The 26,431-nt window shown below is 39.4% G+C and overlaps 1 protein-coding gene across 4 annotated transcripts in view; it reads right to left on the bottom strand.

Moving 5' to 3' along the window:
- Nucleotides 1-26,431, bottom strand: part of arhgef10 (Rho guanine nucleotide exchange factor (GEF) 10) — a 49,502-nt gene that overhangs the window by 1,760 nt on the left and 21,311 nt on the right. For all 4 annotated transcript variants that reach the window (XM_086148013.1, XM_086148002.1, XM_086148031.1 and 1 more), the window contains 16 exons: nt 26,336-26,413; nt 26,082-26,261; nt 25,325-25,441; nt 25,023-25,115; nt 24,556-24,726; nt 23,911-24,056; nt 23,456-23,634; nt 20,005-20,120; nt 18,408-18,535; nt 17,167-17,267; nt 16,904-17,025; nt 15,527-15,613; nt 14,979-15,205; nt 14,238-14,395; nt 10,659-10,801; nt 8,762-8,936 (listed from right to left, as the gene is read on the bottom strand). In XM_086148013.1, coding sequence (XP_086004139.1) covers nt 8,762-8,936; nt 10,659-10,801; nt 14,238-14,395; nt 14,979-15,205; nt 15,527-15,613; nt 16,904-17,025; nt 17,167-17,267; nt 18,408-18,535; nt 20,005-20,120; nt 23,456-23,634; nt 23,911-24,056; nt 24,556-24,726; nt 25,023-25,115; nt 25,325-25,441; nt 26,082-26,261; nt 26,336-26,413 — 2,221 coding nt within the window. The remainder of the gene's footprint in view (nt 1-8,761; nt 8,937-10,658; nt 10,802-14,237; nt 14,396-14,978; nt 15,206-15,526; nt 15,614-16,903; nt 17,026-17,166; nt 17,268-18,407; nt 18,536-20,004; nt 20,121-23,455; nt 23,635-23,910; nt 24,057-24,555; nt 24,727-25,022; nt 25,116-25,324; nt 25,442-26,081; nt 26,262-26,335; nt 26,414-26,431) is intronic.

Below are 26,431 nucleotides of genomic sequence, written 5' to 3'. Positions count from 1 at the left end.
GTGTGCTATTAAATGAGAGAACCATATGGTAAGTGTGGTAGTTCACTGTGCTTGAACACAGTGGGGTACCGAAGTAGTCACATCTTTTCGGTGAATCCTGATGTTTCTGCAGCAGTGATTTTTAACGGTTATCTGTCTCCAGGACAAGAGAACCCTGAACACAAGAGTTCCTTTCAAGTGTGTGAACACGGAAAAGCGCGCCATTATAGTCCGCTTTGAGATAAAAGAAAACCAAACACACGAACACAAAATGTTACGCAACAGAATCAGTGAAGAACAACGTTGAAATTTAGCGAGGAGAACTGGTCTATTTAGACAGCTTGTGCCTCCTCTAACAGGATATTCCAAGCTGACCTTTTCCCTTCCCTTGCGGTCAAAGCAGCTATGCCATGCCATTTTGGACAATAAAATGTACAATTATTATGTTAACATCTTTCATGAAGGAAGGTCACAACAAAGCCCCTGATAGGCTCTCACTAGATAGAATTTCAAATTTATCGCAGCAAACGCAACAAATGGGATTTGGCCAGAAACTCACATTTTTTATGACTAACAAGAGAATTTCATTGTATAGGGAAAAACATTTCCGGACATTAAACATAACAATAAGTGCTTTGAATCTTGAATCTGTGGCTTAGTAAAAACGGTTTTCACTCCTGCTACGCGGGAGGCAGGGCTGCCATGAGTCATTACTGCTGTAACAGCTTGACTTAAATTTCTTCCCTCAAAGAAATCCTCTTCGGCTTAAGGACAAAAATTGCTCCCTTCTTTGCTGACTGACACCCCCCCCCCCCCACACACACACACACTAAAAATGACCTTGTACATGAAGGCACACAGTGGCCGTACTGCTTTGCTTTGAGAAATCCTGTAGATAAAGCAGGCAGGTATACTCCACACTTTACAAACTGCAGCTCTTGAGAATCTTGCCTGCACATACTACTAATGAGGAAAAAAACTGAAGCTGAATCTGCCAACTCCTTTCGTAATATTTGGAATTCCCCACCCAGAGGGTGAACTAAAATAAACCTTGGGTGAATGAAAATAGTGCCTGGCTTGGGCCTGGGTCTATACCAAATGACCACTTTGAGGCACACAATCATGAAAGGCGACCACGGGGTAGGTGGGTGGGGAAGGAGTTCACCCCCACACTGACAGCCAATATCAGATTTTCACAACTAGCAATGCGGGCAAACATGCTTTCTGGTCTTCAAGGTCTTTTTGATGTTGGCAGCAGTCAGCATAAAAGGGTCATATTATCATCAAGCTTACGATTCTACATACAGAGAACTACATACACTACAATTTATCCATATACATTTTGATCGTAGCTTCATCGTTAAGCTTTAATACATTTTCCTAATCTGCAACTCAGACAGTAATAGTGAGGAGTCATGAATCGCAACTTTGAGAAAGTGGATTTGCATTAATATTATTCAGTCCTGTCTCTTTAGTTCATGTGATGTGTCTTAAAGCCCTCACACATCAGAGAAATATAGGATATCCATGATAGGTGGTGTGGGGCAGTGGCTCTTGGCCAATGCTGTACTGGAGGTATTATTTATTGACCCCCCCCCCCCATATGTTTGTCTCTCATCATCTCAAGCTTGGTTGCCTATTTAGGTCACAAAGGAGCACACAAAGGCAGACCCTCAGCAGAGCAGCAAGCCACCAGCAACCTCAAAGACATCAAGATCCTCACCCATGACCACACCCTCAACAAAACCTCATCAAATATAGTTATAAAACTGCTTTGTTGTGCCTTATCGCAGACTCTTTTTTTTACGCATTTACTCTTGAAAAAAAAAAGATAGAAATTTAGTAGAATCAATTAGATGTCATGAATGATCAAAAGTATATAATGCAGCCTCAAGGCGGCACAGGCCAGTGTCTCCCTCAGCCCGCCCCAAGCCCAGATAAATGCAGAGGGTTGTGTCAGAAAGGGCATCCGGCGTAAAACTTTTGCCAAAACCAAACATGCGGAGGAGGAGTTTGTTAGGAATGTTCTGGAGGTGAAAAGAATGTCAGATAGACTAATGAGTCTGAGACTGGAAATTGAAGGTGTGATGCTTAATGTTGTTAGTGGCTATGCCCTGCAGGTGGGATGTGAGATTGAGAAGTTCTGGAAGATGAGCTAGATTAGGTGATGCGGAATGTCCCCAGAGATGAGAGAGTGTAATTGGTGCAGACTTCAATGGGAATATTGGTGAAGGCAACAGAGGGGATGAAGAAATGATGGGCAGATTTGGTAGACAGGATAGGAACGCAGAGGGACAGATGGTGATAAAATTTGCAAAAAGGATGGAAATGGCTGTAGTGAACACTTTCATCCAGAAAAGACAGGAACATAGGGTAACTTATAAGAGCAGCGGTAGGATCACTCAGGTAGACTACACCTCGTATAGACGATGAAACCTGAAAGAGATCAATGACTGCAAAGTACTTTTAGGTGAGAATGTAGCCAAACAACATAGGATGATGGTTTGTAGGATGACTCTGGTGTCAAGGAAGATAAAGAGGACAAAGGCAGAGAAGAGGACAGCAGCGGAAGCTAAAAAGGGAGGAGTGTTGTATGGTTTTCAGGGAGGAGTTGAGAAAGGCTCTGGGTGGTCAGGGAGAGCTTCCAGATGATTGGACAACTACAGCTAGTATTATCAGGGAGACAGGTAGGAGAGTACTTGGTGTACCATCTGGAAGGAAAGTAGACAAGCCGACTTAGTGGTGGAATGAGGAAGTGCAGGCGTACCTACAGAGAAAGCAGATAGCAAAGAAGAAGTTGGCCACTGAGAGGAATGAAGAACACAGACAAGAGTAAGGCGAGATATAATGTACGCTAAAGATAGAGGTAGCAAAGGCAAAACAAAGGGCGTATGATGACTTGTAAGCTTGGTTGGACAGTAAGCAGGGAGAGAATGATCTTACAGGTTGGTGAAACACCGAGATAAAGAACAGAAGTCAGCAATTGTGAACAGAAGTATGGATTCATGCCTAGAAAGAGTACTACAGATGCAGAATTTGCTTTTTAGAATGCGAATAGAGGAATACAGTGAAGGCCAGAGGGAGCTGCATTGTGTTTTGGTAGACCTTGAAATGGGATATGACAGGTTGCAATGAGAGGAACTCTGGTATTGTATGAGGAAATCAGGAGTGGCAGAGAAGTATGTTAGACTAGAGCAGGACATGTATGCTAGCTGTGAGACAGTGGTACGGTGTGCAGTCAGGGAAACAGAGAATTTCAAGGTGGAGGTGGGACTCCACCTTAAGAGATCAGCATCATCAGGAATCAGCCCCGAGCCCCATCTTGTTTGCAGTGGTGATGGACAGGCTGACAGATGAGGTTAGACAGGAATGTCCATGGACTTTCATGTTTGCAGATGACATTGTGATCTGTAGTGAGAGCAGGGAAGAGGTTGAGGAAAATCTAGAGAGGTGGAGGTATGCGCTGGAAAGGAGTGGAATGAAAGTATGTGTGTGTGAATTAGAGGAACCCGGGTGGAACGGTGAGGCTACAGAGAGTGGAGATCAAGAAGTTGAAGGATTTCAGGTACTTGGGGTCAACAGTCCAGAGCAACGATGTGTGTGGTAAAGAGGTGAAGGGACGGATTGGAATTGGAGCTGCCAGACAGGAGGTCTCGAGGAAGACCAAAGAGAAAATTTATGGATGTAGTGAGAGAGGATCTGAAAGTAGTTGGTGTGAGAGAGGACAATACAGAGAATGGCAAAATGGCAAAAAAAACAGTCACTCATTCATATGTCGGGCCAATTTTGAGTCTCCAATGAACTCGCTGCATGTTTTTGGAGTGTGGGAGGAAAACAAACCAGGAGGAAAACTAAGCATGCACTTGAACATGAAAGGGCACAGAAAGGGCCCCTGTCAGTCAAACTATGGGCCCTCTTGCTGTGAGGCCGAAGCACTAACCACTGTGCTGCTCTGATTTTTCTTTTTTTGAATTGCGCTATTTATGGGTGAAAGGGAATTTGACAGCTACTGTGGCATATTATGAGAAGACATGTCTGTGTCAGAACTTCACCACTCTGTGCTCGGCTTAAATGCAATGTCACATAATACTAACTAATAGCCTTTCATAAAGATATATACTTGCTTCAGAAGGTAATGAAGAAGTCATCTTCGTGAATCAGGAATATTATGTAAAACAATTTTGTGACAGCTGGATGCTACTTTTAGTCACTCAGAAAATATACATTTTCGCAAGACTCAAAATTCTGCCCCCTGTCCAAGTAACTGCAGGGGAGTTTTTAATGGAATATCACATGTTTTTCTTTTTCTGTTCCATAGTGGTAGCTGTAAGTGATAAACACCCAAGTAGGAGGTTGTGGAGAAGATAAAAGATTGACAAACTCCTGGCTACTGGACAAACCCTTTGATTTCCATGGTGAGGGACAAAATATGCATCTAGTCCTGTTATCAGAGGAAGTGAATTGTAGTGGGGGGGGCTAGAGAAAGAAAGCTTTCATGTATTAAGCACAGAACAGACTTCTTATTAGTTCACATGGGCAGTGAGATCCCAAAGCAGTTTATCATTTAAATCTGTTTATGACAAAGGGAGAGGCCTCCCACTGGTAACTCAAAATTTTGGCTAGTGTGATACTCAACCATTATATCAAAGAAACTTGGGTAGAGTACTTCAAGAATCACTTTATTTTGAAAAGGGATTATCTTAAACTAACACTCACAGAGCCTTGAGCTGCCTCAGATATTTATTTTTCTGACACCTTCCTGAACTTTAACAATGCTTTTATGGCAGCTGTGTTAATGTTAATGATGCAGAGGATGAGTGAATAGAACAGCTCTAAGGTACGCATCAAACGCAAGACACAATATACACATTCATTGTGTTGAGGTATAACTATGTGACTCATACAAATCCAAAAGTTACAATGAAAATTCAATTGAAGTCTACTGAAACTGCAATGTGTAATTTTAAAATGTAATAATTCATGTAAATACAACTCAATGAAATATGCAACTGCATATGTGCAGACTTCAGATAAATAATTGTGATCTCATCTCATCAACATTTTGCTATCATCTTGTATGATGATGTATTTTTTGCCATGTATTTTTGGATTATGTTTGACATCACACAGCAGACAATAAGATCTGATGCTGATGCAGAGTCAGCTCTGGTGACATCAGGCTGCGACCACTGACATTTGATTTCTTCTGACCTCAGCATCTGCAGTGATACTTTGATTTAAAACTATATGTTTGGGAAAAAAAAAATCATGTACTATTGAGTTGACAACAAATCAGCACATGACGTAGATGCAAAGTGAGTAAATAATAGTTAGGGGCACAACTATTGGATTTTGTATTTTCTCCAACTCATAGCAAATAGGTAGTGAATTTTGGCTGACTTATTCACCCTTTGGCACCATTCTGTTGATGCTACTAAATTATGGTTAACATCCGCATATAATCTTGGACCTAGGTAAGCCACACTCATTGTGGTGGAATAGAGTAGGCAAAAGAACTGCTCAGCAAAGCAAGAAAAAGGCAGGGTTCACTCTGCCCTGAGTTTCCAGCCAATATGGGGCCACTTTTTGAAACATAAAACCATTCACTCTCCCACTCACACCTTGGGACAATTTAGAGAAATCAGTTAACCAGGTGCATGTGTTTGGGCTGTGGGAGGAAGCAGGAGAACCTGCAGGTGCAGGGAGAACTGCAAACTCCACAAAGAAAACCCTCGCCAGCCAAGAGAGCTGAACAAGGAACCTTCTTGCTATGCGGCTCAGAAAGCTGACTGCTGTGACACCTTGTTGTTGTTCTTCACATTGCAATGTATTGCAAAGCCTCATATTCTCACACATCACGGAATATAAAAATGCAGAGAGCAATGGCTATAGTCTACAATCAAGAACTCCCTTTTTTCCGCATTTAAACATTCGGCCTTTTATAACACAGGGATTTTTCATTTGGAGTTGCAACAGCATGTTTTAGAAACATTACTGCAGCTGCTAGAATTTTGAACAATGAAACACATTGATCACATTAAATAACCCACAGAATATCAACAGGCGTAAACACTGGCATCTTTGGGAGTATTTTCTGTACTCTGGCTGGGTACTCGTCTAAAAATCGTCTCATGTGTCACATTTACATTACATACCTCACTGTGGTTGACTGAGAATTTTCTTTTCATTGAACTGATTATCGATTCTTAAAATTCTATGTAATAAATGCATATCTATATTTATCAGAACTAAAGCAACCTCGCTTTGCTTTTGTGCTTTAAACCTGAAGCACAAATAATTTGTGTTATAATTAAAGAACTTCAGTGGATTTTCCTATACAAAGCCTGATTCAAAAACACATAAAATTGATTTCGGACTGTGTGAGCTCTACTATTTTTTACAAAACGAGTAGCTCCAGATACTCCGCTTAGACACATAAAAAGAAGCAAAGGTCATGACAAAGCTGTCGGAATTAGCTGTTTAGACGTGCACCTACAATTATGTCAGCTATTTAATGGCAGTCAGCAAGTAGGTCAGCACTTAACAAACATGAGGTTGTAGGACCTGAATTGCAGTCTCACAGATTGTCTGAGTAATGTGTTTGACAAAACCACATCATGCAAGAAAATGCATTAAAACAAGAGCTCCAGATTGGCTGGTCTTGGTGAAACAGTTTTATTCTGTACCTATCTGGTGACTTGGTGACATTTAAGGTTGGACAAAAAGTGGTAAAACTGCAGAAGCAACATTCAAAACCTGGTAAAAGCTTTTAAACCTTACATGAATCAAATTATAACAAATGTTATAGAGATAACTCTTCTTTTTTTTTTTTTAATTTGACCTTATCTGAAAACATTTGAACAGGTTGGTGCTGTCGTGTCTGTTTTGTCTGATGGCAAAAATATTGAGAAAAGACAAATTTAACCTACCAGTAGCACCACCTGCAGGCACAGTTATACCTAGATTATACCTACAATGAACACTCATCTATTACATTTTTCTTGTTTTCCTGTGTAGACCCCTCTCGTGTGACATCAGCTGCATAAAGAACATTAGCTGTGAAGCGTATGCCTTGAGGGGACTGGACACTTCTACCTCACGACAGTCTGACATTGTAGAAATTGTGGTTAAAATGCCCAATGAAGTTACTGCGAGTCTTACTGCAAGTGAAGTTAGCTATGCCAGTGCACAAAAGATAAACGAATAACTATACACAATTTTTTTGCTAACAGAAAATTTATTGGCAAATTAGTTGGGAAGCACATTTCTACTCTGACCCCTAAACTCTGAATGACATTTGTGTGTTATAAAAGAATGAGCCTTTCATTGAAGATCACCCAATTATTGGCACTTCCGTGCTGAACTGAACACCAGAAAGTACATTGGTTTTTTAGGGCGATTCCATCTACAGAATTTCTGTTATAGGAATTGTGGGGTGGACTTATTGGTCAAGAGACATTAATCTGGTTGTGATGTGTTCTTGCAACTCCGGATGTTTATTCATCTGTGACGAATTCCAAGTGATCTCTTTTCTTTTCCTTTCGACAGAGTCTCAATGGGAGAGGATGCATTGGCTCAAACGTGGCCAAGAATGTTCTTAGCTTTAAGATTCTCTTAGAGCATCATTTGGGCACGGTTACCGTGCATGGGTGTGGGTATGGGTGCATCAGGCTATCTGGAAGTCAGTATTTCTCCAACAGGCAAAAAACAAATGGGTAGGCAATAAACTTGCTAGGGAACATCAACACTCCTGTGGGCCGCGACAGTGAGACGTGATTGGGAGGAATGGCAACCTGAACCCGAGCGGTATTTTGTTACTGGACTTCTGCGCTTGTTATGGAGTGTCTATAACAAACACCATGTTCAGACATAAAGGTGTGCACATGTGCACCTAGCACCAACACACCTTAGGCCGCTGTTCTATGACCAACTATGTGGTCCTCTCATTGGACTTTGGGGTTGGTGTTCTGGACACTCGGGTGATGAGAGGGGCAGAGCTGTCAACTGGTCACCACCTGGTAATGCTGGTCAAACCATGCAGACCATTGTGGTTGCCAAGCAAAAGCTTGGGGATGGGAAGAGTTTGGTGAGGCCATGGAGAATGACTTTTGGAATGCTTGAAGGAGATTCTGGTCTGCCACCTGGCGGCTCGGGAGGGGGAAGTATGCCGTCAATATTGAGTACAGCGGGGATGGCGGGGACTGTTGGCATTGACTCAGGATGTTGTGGATCCGTGAAAGGAATACTTCCAAGGCCTCCTCAATCTCGATGACATGCCTTCCAATGAGGAAGCAGAATCAGGGGACTTTGGGGTGGACACTATTTCCTGGGATGAAGTTGCTGAGGTAATCAAAAAGCTTGGTGGCAGGACCCGGGGGAGGATAAGATCTGCCATGGGTTACATAAGGCTCTGGATATTATAGGGCTGTCCTGGCTGATGCCTCAGCTGCATCCCTTAGAAGGCAGGGGCAGTGAATGGATGGCAACAAACAAATGTATTCCCAAGTGAGATTCTCACTCATGCTAATTGGAGAACTGGGTTTTTACGTATATGTAAACTTAAATTATGTGGAAAGGTATGCAGATTAGAGTCTGTGATGGATGCACAACATAGTGATAATGAATTTGTGTATGAGAAAAACAATTAACTTTTTATTGGAAGTGTCTTTTGAATACTTCTCACTCAAATTGCGGAATTTAATGTTAAGCATCCAATTGATATGAAACTGCTTTACATTATCCATCAAAAAAAGAAAAAAGAAAAATGGAAACTATGTCTTACCAGCTAGTGTATTATGGACAGGTGTGGCAATGTTAATATCCTGCAGATGTTCAAGGGTCTCAGTGTGGAAAAGGCGCAGAGTGGACCCCGAGTTGAATGCAATCCAAATCCCCACGCCAGCCACAACCATGTGGGACACCACCATACCTTCCTCTTGGTGCGCCTCTAATTGCCTCTGAATTGGGGAGAATGCGGGGTAAGAAATAGAAAAACACAAGTTTTGATCTCAAGACTGTAAAGAATCATGCATATCATGCCTAACAATGTTTCCTTTCCACTTCATTCAGTTCTTTTGTTTCAATACATCTATAGTGCTCATATTGGGCAATCATCTGATGAACTAAGGAATAAATTTGACCAATGGCATAGTGCTTGTTTCTGGACTAGGTGCCACTTTAGAAACTGTATTCCTGTAGGCTACTGGGGCTTCAGCGAACTGCAAAATTACCTTTAACTCAATAGGTGAGCAACTTGTGAAGAACTTTGTCAAAGTTGCAAACTCAAGGCCCTTGTGCTGGTCCTGCAGCCACTAAGTCTCAAGTAAGGTTTTCTTAAGCTTCAAACCGCAAAACAGCACTTTAATGAAAAAAAATCTCAAGCAATCACTTATTCAAACCAGCTATTACTAGTGACCTTGTTTTTGACATTTAACATAATTGCTTATTTATAGTTGCAGCAGCTGGTGAATGAACTAAAGTTGGATTTCCACAATTAAACATCAACACAGCAATTGTATATATTTCTTGAAGTTGGAGATCTGTGATGGAGCTTATTAAAGGTAATGATTTTCAATTTTCATAACAAACAGCAAACATTAGGATACAAAACCAGGAGAAATGTTTCTTCAGTCTTTGAATGATAACTGTATTTTTTGATATGTTGCAAATATGGTGGTAGCCAAATAAAAAAAAAACACAGACGGAAAGCAGTACAACAAACTAATTCACAAGATTGTGTTTCTGTTTTCTTAATTATGTATTTTCTATGGCCAGAATAAAAAGGATCAGAAACGTTTTATGAGCTACGAGTTAAAATTATGTCACAAAATAGTGCTTTATATATAAGTGGAGTTACATTGGGCTCCTATGAACCCACTCACAATTGTTTGAGTACAGTGGTAGATAATCATGGTATTTCGGTCCAATTTTCAGGTTTTACCTTTTTCATCTACAGTTCTTACTTGTAATTGATTGGATATGTACTTATTGAGTACATATTTCAGCTTTACATTCTGACTAATCAAGCCACAATTACGATCCAAATCAGAACTAACTCCAGAGTGACGGAAAGAGAGCAAGACAGGCAGGTGGTCCAACATAATGAGCTTAATGAGACTAACCAGATTATGAGTGAGTGCATGTCAGAGGAATGTTGCTATTTCTGGCCTGCGGCAGGTGCTCTCTTTCCACAAACCCCAGCAGAACACACATGGGAAGTACTATTCACATTTTACAATGTAGACAGAAGAAAATGTGGTGGGAATAAGTTAGGAAATGTTTCCTAATAGGGATATTTTATACACAATCCAGTTCTGCTTCAAGTCATGTCTGGCCTGGAATCTGTTTGATTTCATGCTCTTTCCTGAACTAATTTATGTAATAGATCCTTTTTTTCTCTCAATATATCATATGAAATTTGATAACTTGGCCTCGCCTTTTTTTTTTCCAAGTCTCACTCTCCTTGTTTTGGGCAACCTGATATCCCCACATCACTGAGAAAAAGATAGAAGGAACTTTCCCTGGATGGTTTCCTGTGTGACTTACACAATCAGACTGTGACAGACTCTTCCAGAAAATCAGAAGGAAACTAAAAATATATTAAAAATCATATATTCAACCCACATCTAAATATGATCATCTAAATCAGTGCTACATACGACATAAACTAGTTTACATACCTCCACACAGTGTGAGTGTGTGCTGATGATGAAGACCTGTCCACCTGATGACACCCAAAGGTGCTCTCCCACAGCCAGCATGGCCTTGACGGGAAGGACTCCCAGCTTCAGCACCTTTGGCTTCTCACTACTCCACAAACCATCTGTAGCAGCACAAAAATCAGTAGATCAGCAGAGAAACAACCAAAAAAACATCCTGCAGCGAGGAAAAGGCATGAATTCCATATCATGCCTATGTAGTGTCACAAGAGGAGTGCAGCGAAATTACCCACTTGTTTTTTACATTTATGTAAAAGTATGTTAAGTATGTTTATAGACTAAGGTTTCCGAAGGTTTAGATGAAATCAAGGTGCTGTGTACAGTGGGTGAAGTTGAAGGTTGAGTTAATTGAACTGCTTTAAATTCTTGGGTAATTTATGAAATCATTATATCACATTTATGAATTTTTCAGTTTCAGACAACAATTTATCTCTATATATCATCCAGATGACCCAAAGTTAAATTAACCCCAAAACATAAAAGACACCAGACAGAATAAAAATGTTGTAGGAAAGGAAACTGGCAACAATAGCCATCAATATTTTGTGGACTGATAGCACAGGCATGCAGGGAAACTGTAGACTGATGTAGAATGAAATTGAAATAATCTGGTAAAGCTCAAATGTACCCATTTTCTTTCTGCCACTGGTAACAGACAAATTATCATTCAGATGAGCAACAGATTGCAGGTCTTGTTGAAATAATACTATCCTGAACTTTGCAATTTAATGGTTATTTTTACACAACAGTGAAAGAACAATAGTTAACACTGCATGTGGAGGATGTCATTTCACTGTTTAAATGCTGCCTGCAAAGGTCATTTGCATTTATAGCTGTAATTGTGGCAGAGTGGCCATTGATGGTTCTCACAGCCCTCACTGTGAATTCAGATGTGCTGTGAGGCATTCAGAGAGAGCCAAGCTCTATCCCACTCACACCTCCTACACACTCTCTTCTACATGTACTCTGGCACCTCCACTGCCAGCTCCACAGTGATGAAACACCCTGTGAACACATTTTGTACATTGGAGAACATTTTTGCAACATGTATTGGATTGATATCAGAGGAAAAATGTGAGAAAAGATAGGAAGGACAGATTCGTTTCTTGCATCTTAAACTTAAAGGGAACATAAAACATCATCATTTGGACTTGGTTATTTTTTTTGTGAAAACTGCATTTACTGCTGAAGTTTAAATATAAGGGTCCAGAGTCCTATTTGCAATTCATTTAATTTCCTCTGCCTGCCCCCTTCCCTGTGCTTATCTTGTCCAGAGAGAGAATTAGGAATGACCAACAGAGCATGCTTGAGAAAAGGCAAGAAAGCACCTGTTGAGCATTGAGGTGCCATACAGGGTGAGTTATCCTTTCAGAGGTACAGTAATAACAGTTGAAGTGGGTTTAAGGGTGGATTGGCCAGATTAGCATTCCAGCATTTCCTTGTGTATATTATTGAAGCTATCACACTGTGTGGGTTACAACACAGAAAAAACAAGAAAAAAAGGAAAGGAGGAAGAGAAGAGTAGAACACAAATGGCAGATGTGCCAACATGCAGTCTTAAATCTTTAGTGCTGAAGTCAGCCTTCCTACATACCTACTTTTAAGGTGAACCTTTTTTTTTTATTTCATGTTAATAGTGTGCAGTGATATACATGATGAATTAGTTTAATGTAAACAGACCAAAGTATATAAAGCAGACAGCCAGATGTGATTTAGCAGGCTAATCATTTTTTATGATCTGTCATCTAGGTGACAGAGGACACAGTGCCGAGCGCAGTGCAGTTTATGTTGTGACTGTCTGCCGACGATGCATGACCTCTGCCTTGTTTCCTTTCCCTTTCATCATCCCTCAAACACACGCTGTCACAAAGGAAAACGCAAGCATGGCAGAATGAGGATGACTGGCTGGCTTCAAACACACTGTATCTATGGCACAGTACCATTTCCATTTACCATAACCATCGCTTTGAACAGCTGACAGTTCAGAATCAGGAAGAATATAAGCTTGCGTTTCTCACAATTGTGCTGGGTTCTTCATTGCTGTGTTAATTGCAGCTCTGCTCCAAGAGCTAATGGAAAGCAGCCAAAGCAAGAGCTTGAATGGGATTACAATCAAGGATACAGGGGAGATACTACTGACCAAATACTGCAGAATGAATCATTTTTTTGAGCATCAAGGCAACACAGTCATAAATGAGAAGAAATCATACATTGGATTTATAAAATCCAGGGCCACAATTTTCTTCTGGGGATTAACATGACACACATGTTAATGATTAAAAGAAGCTACTGAAGCTATTGGAGCACTTGGTTGCACCAAAGTGTAAGGCTGTCAGCCCTAAAGATGCTGCAGAATAATTAGTGGATGGCTTTAACACATTCTCGAACAATAGCATGTATACGATACATTATTTTGAAGCAAACTGTATGTTTTTAGGTAAAAAAGGACTGTGTTTGTCTCCACAGAATCAAACACACTTATCATCGTTTCTTTCATCCTCTTCGACAAATACACATTAATGTTCATCCAATAAAAAAAGTACAAAAAGAGTCATTTAGGGATTCCGAAAATCCTATTTCAGACATACGAAGAGATGGTGAAAAATTCATTAAATGTAACCACCTCAGTGTAAATCTACGGCAGTATTTGCATCACAAGACAATGACAGACGTTCTGGTATTTGACAATCGAGATTATCAAATCTTTGTATGCTTTTTTGTTGGAAAGCAGACCAAGACTGCAGTAGAGGAAAATGCAGTTTCAGACAGATAATAGAGAAAAAAAACAGGAGGAAGGCAGAGAGGAGTGTCTACGGCCTAGATTCTTTCCTTTTTCTGAGCTCATCTGGGAGATGAGCTGATTAAATAGGCCACTTCTAACAGACTAGATTCTCCTAGACAACCAAAGCAATTGGAAGTTGAACCTTAGCACAGAAGCAAAGGAGACCCCTGACTCAGAGTGAGACATTAAGAATCTATGTTAAGACACCAACAGAACCCAGGACTCAGACTAAGAAAACAGCTTCTCTAAGACTGCTGCATCCTGAGAAAAGTACTGCTGTTGATGTCAGATATTTTTCTCTTTGAAAAATAGGTACTATTGTAATTCTATACTTTAAATATTCATGGATTGTAAATGCTGCAGTCAGCACTGTCTTGATCCCACCTCTTTCCACAATCCTTTTATTTAGCTTGGCTTAGAGCAAACAGACAGGTGACCATGGCAGTTTCCAATCCAGCATTCGATCTACCACTGCAGCTTTGAGAAAGATGCATGTCTAGAGAAGGCCTTTAAATGTTGCTCAGTCAAAAAAGATAAATCAGCCATAGAGCACATAATTACTAGTCCCCCTGTTGTGGTTAAGGTTAGAAGTTTCAGGGTCAATGCAGATTAAATACCCGCATTTTGAAATCAAATAAAAACAACAGGTATATTTACGTTTCGGCGGTAGCATTAAAATAATATAAAGGTTATACTCAATATAGTCATGCTCTACATGGAAAGAGACAAAAATTCACATATCTTTCCAAATTACATACCAGGTGATCTGGAGTAAATGGCCACAGTACCGCTGACCAGACCAGCGTACAAACAGTGTTTCTTGTAGACGAGGCTCATTACAGTGGATTTGTCAGGTGTGAAGAAATGCTGCAGGCGTACTTTCTTGGACCGTTGACAGCTCTTATACACAACAATGCTAAAAAGGAGTGCAGATACAATTAGCAACAAATAAAATACTACTGCTGAGCACCTTCAAAAATGCAAATACAAGGCCAATTGCGATAAAAACTGATAATTGCCGTTAACAACGCCACAACCATATTTGCCACTTTCTTTCAGTCGAACATACCCTCCACTTATTTAAAGAGCACTAAATGTAATGCTATCTAATGTAGAACAAGGTCCCAGCTCCAGAAATAAACATATATTCTAGAGAGACTTACAAAAATAATACCAGTACCGGTACATTTAAAAATTTCAAAAAGTAATTCACTGAATTCGCAATTCAATGTTTAGTGGTAATTATTGTAAAAATTTGCTAAAATTAGAAAAAAAAAAAAAAAAGACGTTTTTTTAATTTGGCTGAATCATTATGCACTGATAGCTACTAAGAGACAAATAAGAGCATAAATATTAAACACAGACACAAACTGTCAGAATACACCTGACACCAAATACGAATAGGTTAAATGTGAAAAAAAAAACTCAAATTGAAGAATAACATTGACTCAATGCGTAATTTCAGTGTCTAAATCTGCAGACACCTCAGTGGTCATTACCTGCCCTCCTCCATGCCCAGACAGACGGTGGGTGTATCACTCGCTTTTGCTGGGGATGTGTGGTTGTTCTCTGGGACTTTCTTCCCAGTCTCCTGGGATTGTTCCGCTGAGACATAGGCCATGCAGAGGATACGGGACTCAACATTGAAGCATTCAGTCACCTTGGGGCTGCAGCTCTGCATTGCCACAATTGCTATCTGGCCCATCTGGTTGGTACAGCTTGCAACCTGAAGAGAGTAAATAATTGTCTATTCAACTTATAGTTGATCTGTCACTTCACAGAGTTTTTCATTCGTGTGGGTAAATGTGGCAATTAATATTTCTACTCAGTAGCTCTGATTTAAGGCTGGTTATATAACCAGGCAAAACAGGATTCAGCAAACACAAAAAAAAACAATATAACCTACAATTCTCATTAGAACTCATTTCAAGTTGTAAAACAATCCAATTTATTGAAAAAATGATGAAGAACCATATTTAATTCCCAAAGCATTAAAAGAAGAGAGTGAACAAGATTTGAAAAATGAATACAGGGGAAAATATCTCACCCAGACACATCCATGACCCATGATGGGAGTGTCAGCGGTGCTCTCATTGTTGATGTAGGGCTCTGGGTTGTGAACGGCACATTCAACCTGTCACATTACAGGAGGGAAAGAAGATAAAATGGAAAGTTATAGGTTGTGAAAATGGCATTAGTGAAATCACAAGAAGAAATCAGAACAAATGAGTCATTTCTAAGGTTTGATTTTTGTTTTTAGTCTGTATTAAAGCACCCCACTGACATCCATGAGCTTGCCCCCTCCGAAACAAGTCATTTTTCACTCCCTCTACTTAATATCAGTTGTTGCAGTCTGGTGTCAAAGAGTGTGCGTGTGCATGTGGTATGATACAGTTGTGAAACATACATTCTTATGGATATGTTAATATTGCATAAAGGTCCACGGTTTCCATTTTGACAAGCACAGTGTGTTAAAGAAACACTGACTGAGATTGATCCTTTACTAATATGCCATCCCAGGGCTGACATCAATTGCATTGAATACGATGCAATCACATCCAGTTAATATTGTCTTATTTCCCCAAATGGTTCATTTCATACCATGCATAACATCTCAGAGATTGAGTTTTATCATGGTGAACTAATAAATTGGCAAATGAGTTACCACGCAAATAAATCTGAATGTCTGTTTGTCCTTTCATAGATTTATATGTATAAAATGTAGCTACTTATACTTTTGTTATATTATCTTGCAGGCAGCAAAGAAAAGAAATTCATTGTACAGGGAAACAAGAGAAACAAGTTTCCTTACTGTGCAAAGTATAATAAACACTTTTCATCCTTGAATCCGAAACAGGTTGAAACAGGAGGGAAAAAAAGGACTCAAAGACAAAGAGGCCAGTGTCAGTACTATGAAAGCACACTATCCCTTTAAAACATAGCCATGTGCTGGGAACAGCTGAATAACCTTGCCATTATAAGCATCAGTCTAGTCTAGACAACGAAGTAACTGGCCCTAGAAGTAAAGCAAGAGCGACAGGGAGTATAGTATGAGGGCAGGATGTCACATGAGTGAGACATCAATAGTGACACACAAAGATGTAGGGATACAGACAACATACTAATTATAGTGTCCAAACAAATAACAAATCACTTGTGTAACTCTGCACAACATAAAGTTCTCAGAGCTACAAGGTACATCTTTAGGGCATTGGGAGTTATTTGTATGATGTTATGCATCATAAATCTATTCTCGGTAACGTGTTTATTAATTAACAACACAGGTGGGGCAGAATTTTAAGAATTATACTATTTTTCATGAGAATCTAGCTGTTGGTTAAGACTGAAGTAACCAGCTACTCTGATGTCAGCTTGTACCTTATATACATTATCTGTGTATTTGCAAGAGATTATGGAGTCCCACCTTGAATTCCAGGAGTTTAGACATGACAACAGGCATATGTCGAAGCAGGAGAGGGTGTTTCTGTTTTTTTATCTGATTTCCATCATCCTCTGCAAAGAACCAGCCCTGCAGGTTGTCTTCTTCTATAATGACACAGAGCCACGATGTTATCAGCTAAGTTGTAAAAACAGTTTTAAGAAATAAACTCCACAGAAATAAGTCATTTTAATCAATAAATAGAAGAATAAACTGAACACAGTTTACATTAAGGCAGTGAAATGTACCTAGAGCCAGCTTGGCCATTTGCAGGTTGCTTATCCATGACTGTTTGATGGCTGGGTTTAGGGTGTTGAACACTGCACTGAAGTAGGTAGATTTACCCATTCTACCAAAGGAAAGAATAAAAGATCACACTGTAAGCTGACATTAACGTTTTTTACACTTTGCTATTTTCAAAAGTCCATGTTAAAGTTAAGAACAGTGTGATCCATGTGATACAACATAAAGAAAACATAATAGTGCATTTCCAACTTTTTGAAGAGCTGTGGATCTGTGCCTCACTAGTGTAAGATAGATCAGGGCATGCAGTCCAAATCACATCCACAAACAATGAATAAAGTTGACTTACACTTAGCTTTAAAAAAGCACCACAATGAAAAGTCATTTAATCAACATTTTATGATTTTAGAAGTTTCAAAATATCGCAAAATATCCATTGGCAACAACACAAATAGATTTAGCATTACACCCACACACTTGTCAATGATGTATCCTCTTAACCACACACTTATTAGTATACAGTATCTTTAAATGTTGAATAAATTGAAAATGTCCGGGCTGTATCTCAGTCACAGGGGTGACGGATGCTCGTCAGTCCTGAGCTGACGGAAAACAGACTGTGACAGAGCTGCAGAAGTCATTTACTATTATGATTTCCAATAATGTGAGTGTGTCTGTTCCTATGGGTGTGTGCTGCTTCCTGTCACAAGATGATGGAAAGAGAGGTAGTGTTTTGAAATTAAAGGATCACAGGATAAAAATGTGACTCACGGCAATTTTCCAAACAAACCCATAGATATTCCCAGCAGTTAAGTGAAGGAACGATCACTTGACGGGGTAGGAGAGACAATTATAGTTACAGAGAGAGAGAATTTGAAAAAACAAAACAGAGACTGCTCCTTCGTGTGCTAGTTTAACTGTATACCACGGCATTACATGTATGAATGTGTGTCATGAGCATTAGTATTTAGGAACAGCTGTGACACCAGCTAGCCTCTGGTTGTAAACACTAGAGCACCATTGCCACATTTACCCCCCAGAGAACTGCAGTACTTCAGACTGGGGCAGATGGAACAAAAGAAGTTCAAAGGGGATAAAGATGAAACTGGGATAGAGTATAGAAGTTTAAAGCAGATCTGCAGTGAATGCAGCCCCTTTTGGCCACCAGACAAAGACCTCAAGGTGTGCAGACAGTGTAGGTAAATGTAAACAACAACAAAAAATAATAAAATCTAAAAATACAAACTTGTCTTGTTTTCCAGGCAGCTGGAGTTGGATCCTACAACGATCAGCTGCCCTGATCTCCTCCTCCTTCTTCAGAATCAGCCTCTGGAGACCGGAGACCCAGTCCTGGGCCACGGTTGGGTTGACATTCTACACAGCCATATAAAAATGGAGGAAAGGATGATATAAATAACCAGCAGTAGGACAGAAAGAGAAGGCGAGAGAAAGAAAGTGTAAATTAGGCAAATTAGATATGGGTGTTGCCACCACCATACAACTTTCAGATTTAAATACAATTTTTAAAAAATGATGCACCAAGATTGGCTTTAGATATTTGTTGAGTTATTAAACTTTATTTGATGGGCACATGTTTCAATAGCACTGCATATATAATATAAATTCACAAAGGTTGAAAAGATAACATTTATTTTAAGCACTTTCATGCAGAATGGGACATGAAAAAAATCCTTGCAGGTTGACTTTGAAAATATATATTGAAAAAATATACACTATACATGAATAAATCTGAAAAAATGCCAAATGTGTCAAAATAACTACATTTAATCAACACAGTGAACCATCAACATCAAACTGCAAGATATCCTTTGAATAAGTTACAATCCATGAGATCTGAGAATATCAATGAATGATTTCAACCACACACGGCTGAAATTATAGAAAAACAATGTATGGTAGTAGTTCATTCTATCGCTGAGAGTATGACAATAGGATTTATTGGGAATCTGTTCTTAATCAAAAAACTGGCTCTGATATGAAGAAGGAGGCAGATGGTAAAACTGTCTCAAAAAATGTTTTTTAATTGCCAAAAACAATGAATATGATTAGTTCCATACTAATTTTAATTTAAGTAGGGAATCAATTGGATATATTGCAGTCATCTTGGAAGGATACAGTATATGAAGAACTTTGATTGCATTTTTATTTCGAATTAGTAACCGTCGGGTTTGTAAATTTTATGTTGGGTTTTGTGAAAAATGCTTGACAGAGCCATCTTCTTTCGATTCATCCTCTGTCTGTATCACCCTATCAGCCTGTGTCCCTATGACAATGCTCTCTGACACTGTTGTTATTCAGCCCTCACAGTCCCTGTAGCTGATGAGATACACATCATCATGTTCTTGTGTTGTGTTTGGCGAGCTAAACCTCCATCCCAAGAGTGAACACGCTGTTATGTGATCAGAAAATTTTGGATGGATGAAAGCCAGAAGGGACCGACATTTCCCAGTAACTAATTGAATAGGTAAACATATTAAGCCTCACACAGTTTGCCTTTCACAACAATTAAACAAAAATGTCTGAAATTAACAGCAAATGCAATTATTTCCTTACTAGCCCCTCCTTGAGCCACCACCGTACCAAGGTGGAGGTCCCCAGTGATCCTGGGAGTTCAGTTGTTGGGACTTTATGGACCGTCCAAGGCAAATGGGTCACAGGAGAGGAACCAGACAAAGTGTGATTGAGAAGATCCCAAAGATGAAAAATACTAATGGACTTTTTTTGTTTTGTTTTGTTTGTTTGTTTGTTTGTTTTTTAATCATTTTTACATCTCAATCCTGGAGCATGAGATATGTTGCTATGTTGAATCTGGCAGTTAGTACCTGATAGTTGCCTTTGAGGCTGCTGATCATGCAGGAGATCTGGTTGACCAGATTTAGGTCATGGATTAGGTTTTGCAGATCTTGGTAGAGTTGACCTGGGCCCATATACAGCTTGTCTGCACACAAACATACACGTGACAAAAATGCCAAATGCAGTAACAAAGAAAACAAATGAGCAAAGAGCACAAGTAGGCTTTGTAGCCTAGGCAGCATTCCTGCATTGCATTGGCTGTAGTGCTGTGTTAAGGGGTCAAACAAGAGGAAAGCCAAAAGAGGAAAAGGTTCTTTTTGTTCTGTTTCTGTTTTCAGTATGATGAAAAAACTCTATGAAAGAACTGTTAGGCCATGAGTTTCTCCTACACTCTCTTTCTCTTTCAGAATAAATCTATTAAGATAATGAGGAAGAGTTTGTGCGTGGCACAAATCACGTGGGACAGCTTGCCAGGATTTTCAACTGCTGAGCTCTGAGGACATTTGGTTAAATTAACAGAGTACAGAGCTGACAAAGGTCATTCCAATTAAATTCTAACAGCAAACATTTTTTTCATGGCACCTAGCAAAAACTGGGGAGCAACTATAAACCCCCCTCTGTCTCTGCTTTGTGCTGTTATTGCCATTTCAGTGGCATTAAAACCAAGTGCTCTCCTGATGCTCTTGCTGACTGGGCAATTGGAGCATTTTATTTCTGCTTGTGGTCACCGAACTTTAAAGTCATAGGTGATGCCTAAGTGAATAATGTAACAACACCCTCTGAGTGCAGAGGTAGGTTTAGATTTCTTCAATTAGTTAATTGTCCCTAGTTACTATCATCAAATAATACATTCCATGGGATATTCATTATGTTATTACTAAGTAAGATTTTTTCTTTTTTGGAGAAGAGTTATGCTCATCTAAACAAAGTGCCATTTATAAAAAGATTAGGGTTTAATTTGTGTCTTGTGTTAGCAGTGTGCATCTACAGTGCAATATTCATTTACAACATCTCACAGGACAGCAACATTTTTAAATATCTGTAATTATCATATACAATAAGGAGAAACTTAAAAAGCATTTTGCAATATTCCTGCAAGTTATTGATGATATGCTGCTTCTTTAAACTAAACAGACAGTAGACAGTATATTACTGCTGAAGAGATATTCATATACTGTATATCATCATACAAATCTATTAATCCACACCTTCATATGATCTGTATTCTGTGTACCGGTATTTAAAATCACTAAATAATGAGGGCAGAACAGAATCGTATGGTCACTGAATTGACCATTCCCACAGTAGACTGACACTGTGTAATCTGGGTCCAGTTTATGAATGGCTCTTTGTTAGAGTGCCAGATGCAAAAGGATTTTCTAACAAAACAGGCCTGGGAGCATCTTCAGAGGAAGGGACATTCATTCCTGTAATTAGGCACTTCCTAAAAACATGCTGACAAATTTCATAGTGACTGTGTGAGCAGTAGGAGAACATTACTGAATCACTTGTGGTTTTACTGGTGAGCAAGCAGCCTAGTGTAGAGGATATATGTAAAGCAATGGCATCGTCGACTGTTTGGACTGCTCATTGAGTATGCCTTTGACTGAAGATAGCGGTTGGGAAAAATGTCTCTGCTAGTTAAAATTTCCAAAGTTACCAAAAGATACAAACTCAATGAAAATTACTGGAGTGGATCAGTAAATATAAGTTAGGAAGGTATGCACCAGCACACTCTTTTGTTATCTTATACTAATTCAAATTCTATGATATGCTGTATGGTTCATTTCAGGTCTACACAAAGAGCTGAGCTTAAGAAAATTATATAACAACAAAAAGAACGACTCAATAATGGATATTTATGGTCAGGGAATTATACCAAGACACAAATAGCACTAATATGCCCTACAACTACAGCAGATGTTACAGAGGTCTGTCTGCAGCTTATGTCAGATATAGTTGTGAAATGTCTAGTGTCGAGACAAGTTCATGCCACCTGGTATCAGAATAAGTATCAGAGGCAAGACTTCAGTGCCTTCAGTGATGAGCTTGCTAAATCTGGGTCATCTGAAGTCAAAACAGTAAATAGTAGCAAAACAAGTAAATCAATAAATAAAAATAACAGGACAGTGAATCATGAAGTATCTACCAGATTTTTTTCAATGAATAGATGTCTGGGAGTAGTGGGACTTCTGATTGATAGCATTGCACTACAAGGGATGAGTTATATAATAACATGAGGACTGCTGTACCTCATTTCAGTCACAGATTTTGATCATAGGCTATAAAATCTAGAGGACGTAGTCAATGTCCAGGTGACAGCATTTCACATTGTAAATGACATGGTGATAAAATGCACAAGACTGGTAATAGCGGAACACTAAGCTGTAAAAAGACTGCATATAATGTGTTTGTGTAACTGACAGAATGGTTAAAAGTGAGAGAATGTAGTGTTGATTGGTAGTAAATGTAGCCCACTTCCACTTCCACTCCCAATTAAGGAGGCAGTGATGCACAACAAAAATAAAACCTGGTGGAGGTAAAGGTTAATGTCACTGCAACGGCCAGGGTACAGACAAAAAGATACTGAAAATCCTACATCCTACAAATAGAGCTTGGAGTGCCTTAACCACAAAATCATAGTCTCTGTATGCCTAATGTTTGTCTGGTCTAGGCCTTTTAAGCAGCTGAACAGCTGTTGATGACAGCATAGAATTCATTGGAAAGTCTGAAATCATTGCACTAGGCAGCAAACCAACTGGTGCAGAAGGAAAAATGTGCACTTGCTAAAGCCAGACTGTTACCATGTGATACCTTTTTGGCAATGCCTGTAAATTTCCAGTAATACATACAGTGTATATATAATAATAATAATTATAATTTATCCTTAATTAATCCCTGTGGGCAAATTTGTTCTCTTCAATTAATCCATCATGGGTGAGCCATAAGCATTAGACTGCCGTCAACCAGTGCCAGGGGAGCAGTTAGGGGTTCAGTGTCTTACTCAACAACACTTCGACACACGAGGAGGAGCCAGGAAGTGGACCAGGAATGTTCGGTTCCGAAGATGATTGCTCTACCTCCTGTGCCACGCCACCACTTCTGGCATATGATATTATAGCAACAATTTATACTGCAGAGCCATTATTGAAAGGTGGACATTTTAACAAGATTTAAGCCCCAGGACATATAGGATCAGCACAGAAAGGTGTTTAGTTCCAGTCACATCTTTGTCTCTGTACAGGCTTCAATGAGCAGACACTACCTAACTTTAACAAGTCTCTTTATTTCTACAGTCTACTATACAAGGTCAAAACTCACGTCCTTGTTAATGTCTTGCTAATTCAGCTAATAGAACCCTGCTACTTTTTCTCTATGACCCTCAAAGGCTTTAAGAGCTGAAATTAAAGAAAGAGAACCACAACTGTTTTATGAGGTAGACTGCTGATTAATGATAAAGGAATATGAGGTGGTCCATACTTGGTTTTGCGTTGATGACAACTTTCTCCCCCGAATGTGGTGCAGGATAGCACGTGCTGTCTGCCATGTCCTCACCGGATCCAAACTCTAACACTTCAACAAAGCTCAAAGGCACACTCCACTTGAGAAGGAACTTCTGGTCAGCAGGAGCACTCCAACTGCCACTGCCACCCTGACATCTGCACAGAGCAGACAGAGTCATTTGAAGTCAAAAAGTGCGTAACTTGAGAAGAATGATGAATGTTTTGCTTTAGCAATGAAATGAAAGATGACTGAGACTTATTTTAAAAAAGAATATATGGATTTGCATATTTCCTAGAGTTAGAATAGCATATGTCGCTACTAACACATTTGTAAAATATTACACATAATTGCAAAGAAAAGTAAGATTACTTCACACAGAAAAAAAAAAAATGGGACAGACTGAAATAGGCCAAAATTGCAGTCCGTCTTACCGGATGTTGGGTGTGGCACACATGAGAACATCATTGAGCAGGAAGAGGCGCCGCTCCTTTGTTTTGATAACTTCACCACGGTCATTGTAGACTGTCTCTACCATGTCATCTGAGCGGATCAAGTAGCGGCTGCCATTGCTTAGAAGCTGGAGGATGATGGATGAGCGTGGTTAAAAGTCACATATTGACAGTGACATTCAAATTTGTACAGTTTATGATTGTCTGCATGAATGACATCACTCCTACAGGTATGTTACATCTAGATTCAACAGAAAGTACTTGTTTCCACAGACACACTTGTGTGGGTCCCTTTCAATTGACAAATTATTATATGTTACAAGGTAGAGTTGTGTGCAAATGTCATGCAAAGTCAAAAGCTAAAAATACTATGGCTAAGATAGTTTTTTGTTAGATAACATGAAGCTAATTCCCTAGTTGCTTGCCACATTTTGGCATGGAAAGAATAGCACAACCTTAATTTGTAAGATGAAAATCAGCTTTCTATCAGCTCAATCTGCTGGTGAAAAAATGTAAAAAAAAAAAATAAAAAAAATAAAAAACTGCAAATGATGCTCAAGGATGCTTGACTTAAGCATTTTGCTTCTTGTTTAAGTAAATGGTGTGCACAGTGACTGGTGAACAGACCTTGTTTAGGTAACCTTCATTCATGGCCTTTGCGATGTGACGAATCTCACAGCGCTGGTCTGCTTCCCTCTTCTTTTCATTCAGTTTCTCAGCCAATGTCTCGAGTTCAGTTAAGGCCATCTGCAGGGGCAGCCGGTCCGGATGTCCAACTGGGGTGTTTTTGAGCATGTCCTGGTCAGGATGCACAAATCACATCACCAATCATTGTAATAATTATCAACAATAACAATAAAGACCAGATATTTTTCTTAGTTATGTGTTATTTAATAGAAAAAAAAGTTGATAGTAAGAATCAGGTTTGAATCAAATTCCACTCCCTCACGTCTATTTGTGTGAACTTGATGTTCCTTCATAAAAAAAACAACAAAAAAAAAACCTTGATTTTTGCATATTGCACTCCCTCTATTGGTGGATGTCTGTAACACAAATGTGCAACTGGTTCAAGACGAGGTCCATGAATTACTTACTTGGAGAAGCAGAATAAACTGAGGAAATCTCTGGATTGGTTTCATCATCAGGCCATACAAAGTCATCCTGTCACAGCTGGTCTCCTGACGATGCTGTTAAAACAATAATAGATGAGTGTACAAGCTGTGAATGTCAACATTAAGCATTTAAATGCACTTTTGATTATCAGAATTCAGAATTTTTATAAGGTCAAAAATTAGGATCTTATATTGTCTTATATAATCAAATGACAGAAAAGAATCCTCAGGCATCCAGGTTTTCTCCGTAAAAAGATTTTTGATTTGTAACTTATCTCTCGAACCTTCAGGAATTCCAGGAAGCCAGGCTTAGAATTGCAGGTCTTCCTCACCACAGACATGGCTGTGCTGAAGTTGTTCACATACTCACAGTAGGCATCGAGCACCATAGATTTTGAGAACTGCAAAAAAAACGAATGTGTCATAAAAATTACACACAAGCAGTAAGGTCATTTACTGTAAATATTCATCAAGCTGTAATAGAAGCAATTTAAACACAAGAGCCCCCAACCCCAACTGGGCTGACATGGGACTCAACTATAAAGTCATGCCAGAGGCTGCAATGGATTTTTCTGGCAAAAACAATGATATGAAAGAGCAGGATTGTCGGAGATGACTGCTTTTATTTCCGTTTGAGTTGCAAGGCAGCCAAAGACAAGAGCGATGCCCAAAAAGAGCAAAAACAAATATAGTAAACAAAAAGGCTTTAAAATTTTAGGTTCAGTTTTTGTAATTTTCTTATATCCGTATTTTTGTTATGATTTTCAAAATACATTTGAATAACTCAAATCGTATTGTATGCTGAGAGGATTCACACTATAACCTGGCCCTTTTAGATAACAATGTTATTTATTTTTGAAAATCTATTAAGGGAAAATAGCAGGTTGCTGACATCATTTTCCAAAACTGACCTTAAATCTAGCTTCTCTCTCTTGCTCTATGAGCTTTTAATAATGAGAAAACTGAATGCATGCAAACCCTGAATGTATCCCAGCAGGCAGTAATACTTCTTGAGGGATTAACACTGCAAGTCAAGCTCACCGATGCTACAAAGACGTCGCCAATCATCTCCAGACTATCCCACTCCGCCACACGGCTTGCAAGGGCAATCTGGAAGAGGAAGTGGCACTGCAGGATCTCGCGCACTCGGTAGAAGGTCATTTTCAGTTTCCTGTCACTCAGCAGCCTTGGCTCAATCTGTGACAAGGGCTTCTCATATTGCTGAAGAAGCAGAAAATGTTAAAAGTAGTTATGTCATAGTGGATTGGGTAATCACTAAAGCCCTATGTGCGTACCTCTAAAATCCTTTTTAAAGCATCAAGGTAGTTCTTCTCGCTCTCTAATATAGACCCCAGGATACATCTCCTCACCAGCTGTAGGAGAATAGCATG

Source organism: Fistularia commersonii, chromosome 1 (genome assembly GCF_037954325.1).
Source record: "Fistularia commersonii isolate RoL2024-O1a breed Wild chromosome 1, RoL_Fcom_v1.0, whole genome shotgun sequence".
NCBI lineage: Eukaryota > Metazoa > Chordata > Actinopteri > Syngnathiformes > Fistulariidae > Fistularia > Fistularia commersonii.
Note: the sequence above shows the minus strand (reverse complement) of the source record. Positions and strands in the feature narration are given on the sequence as shown.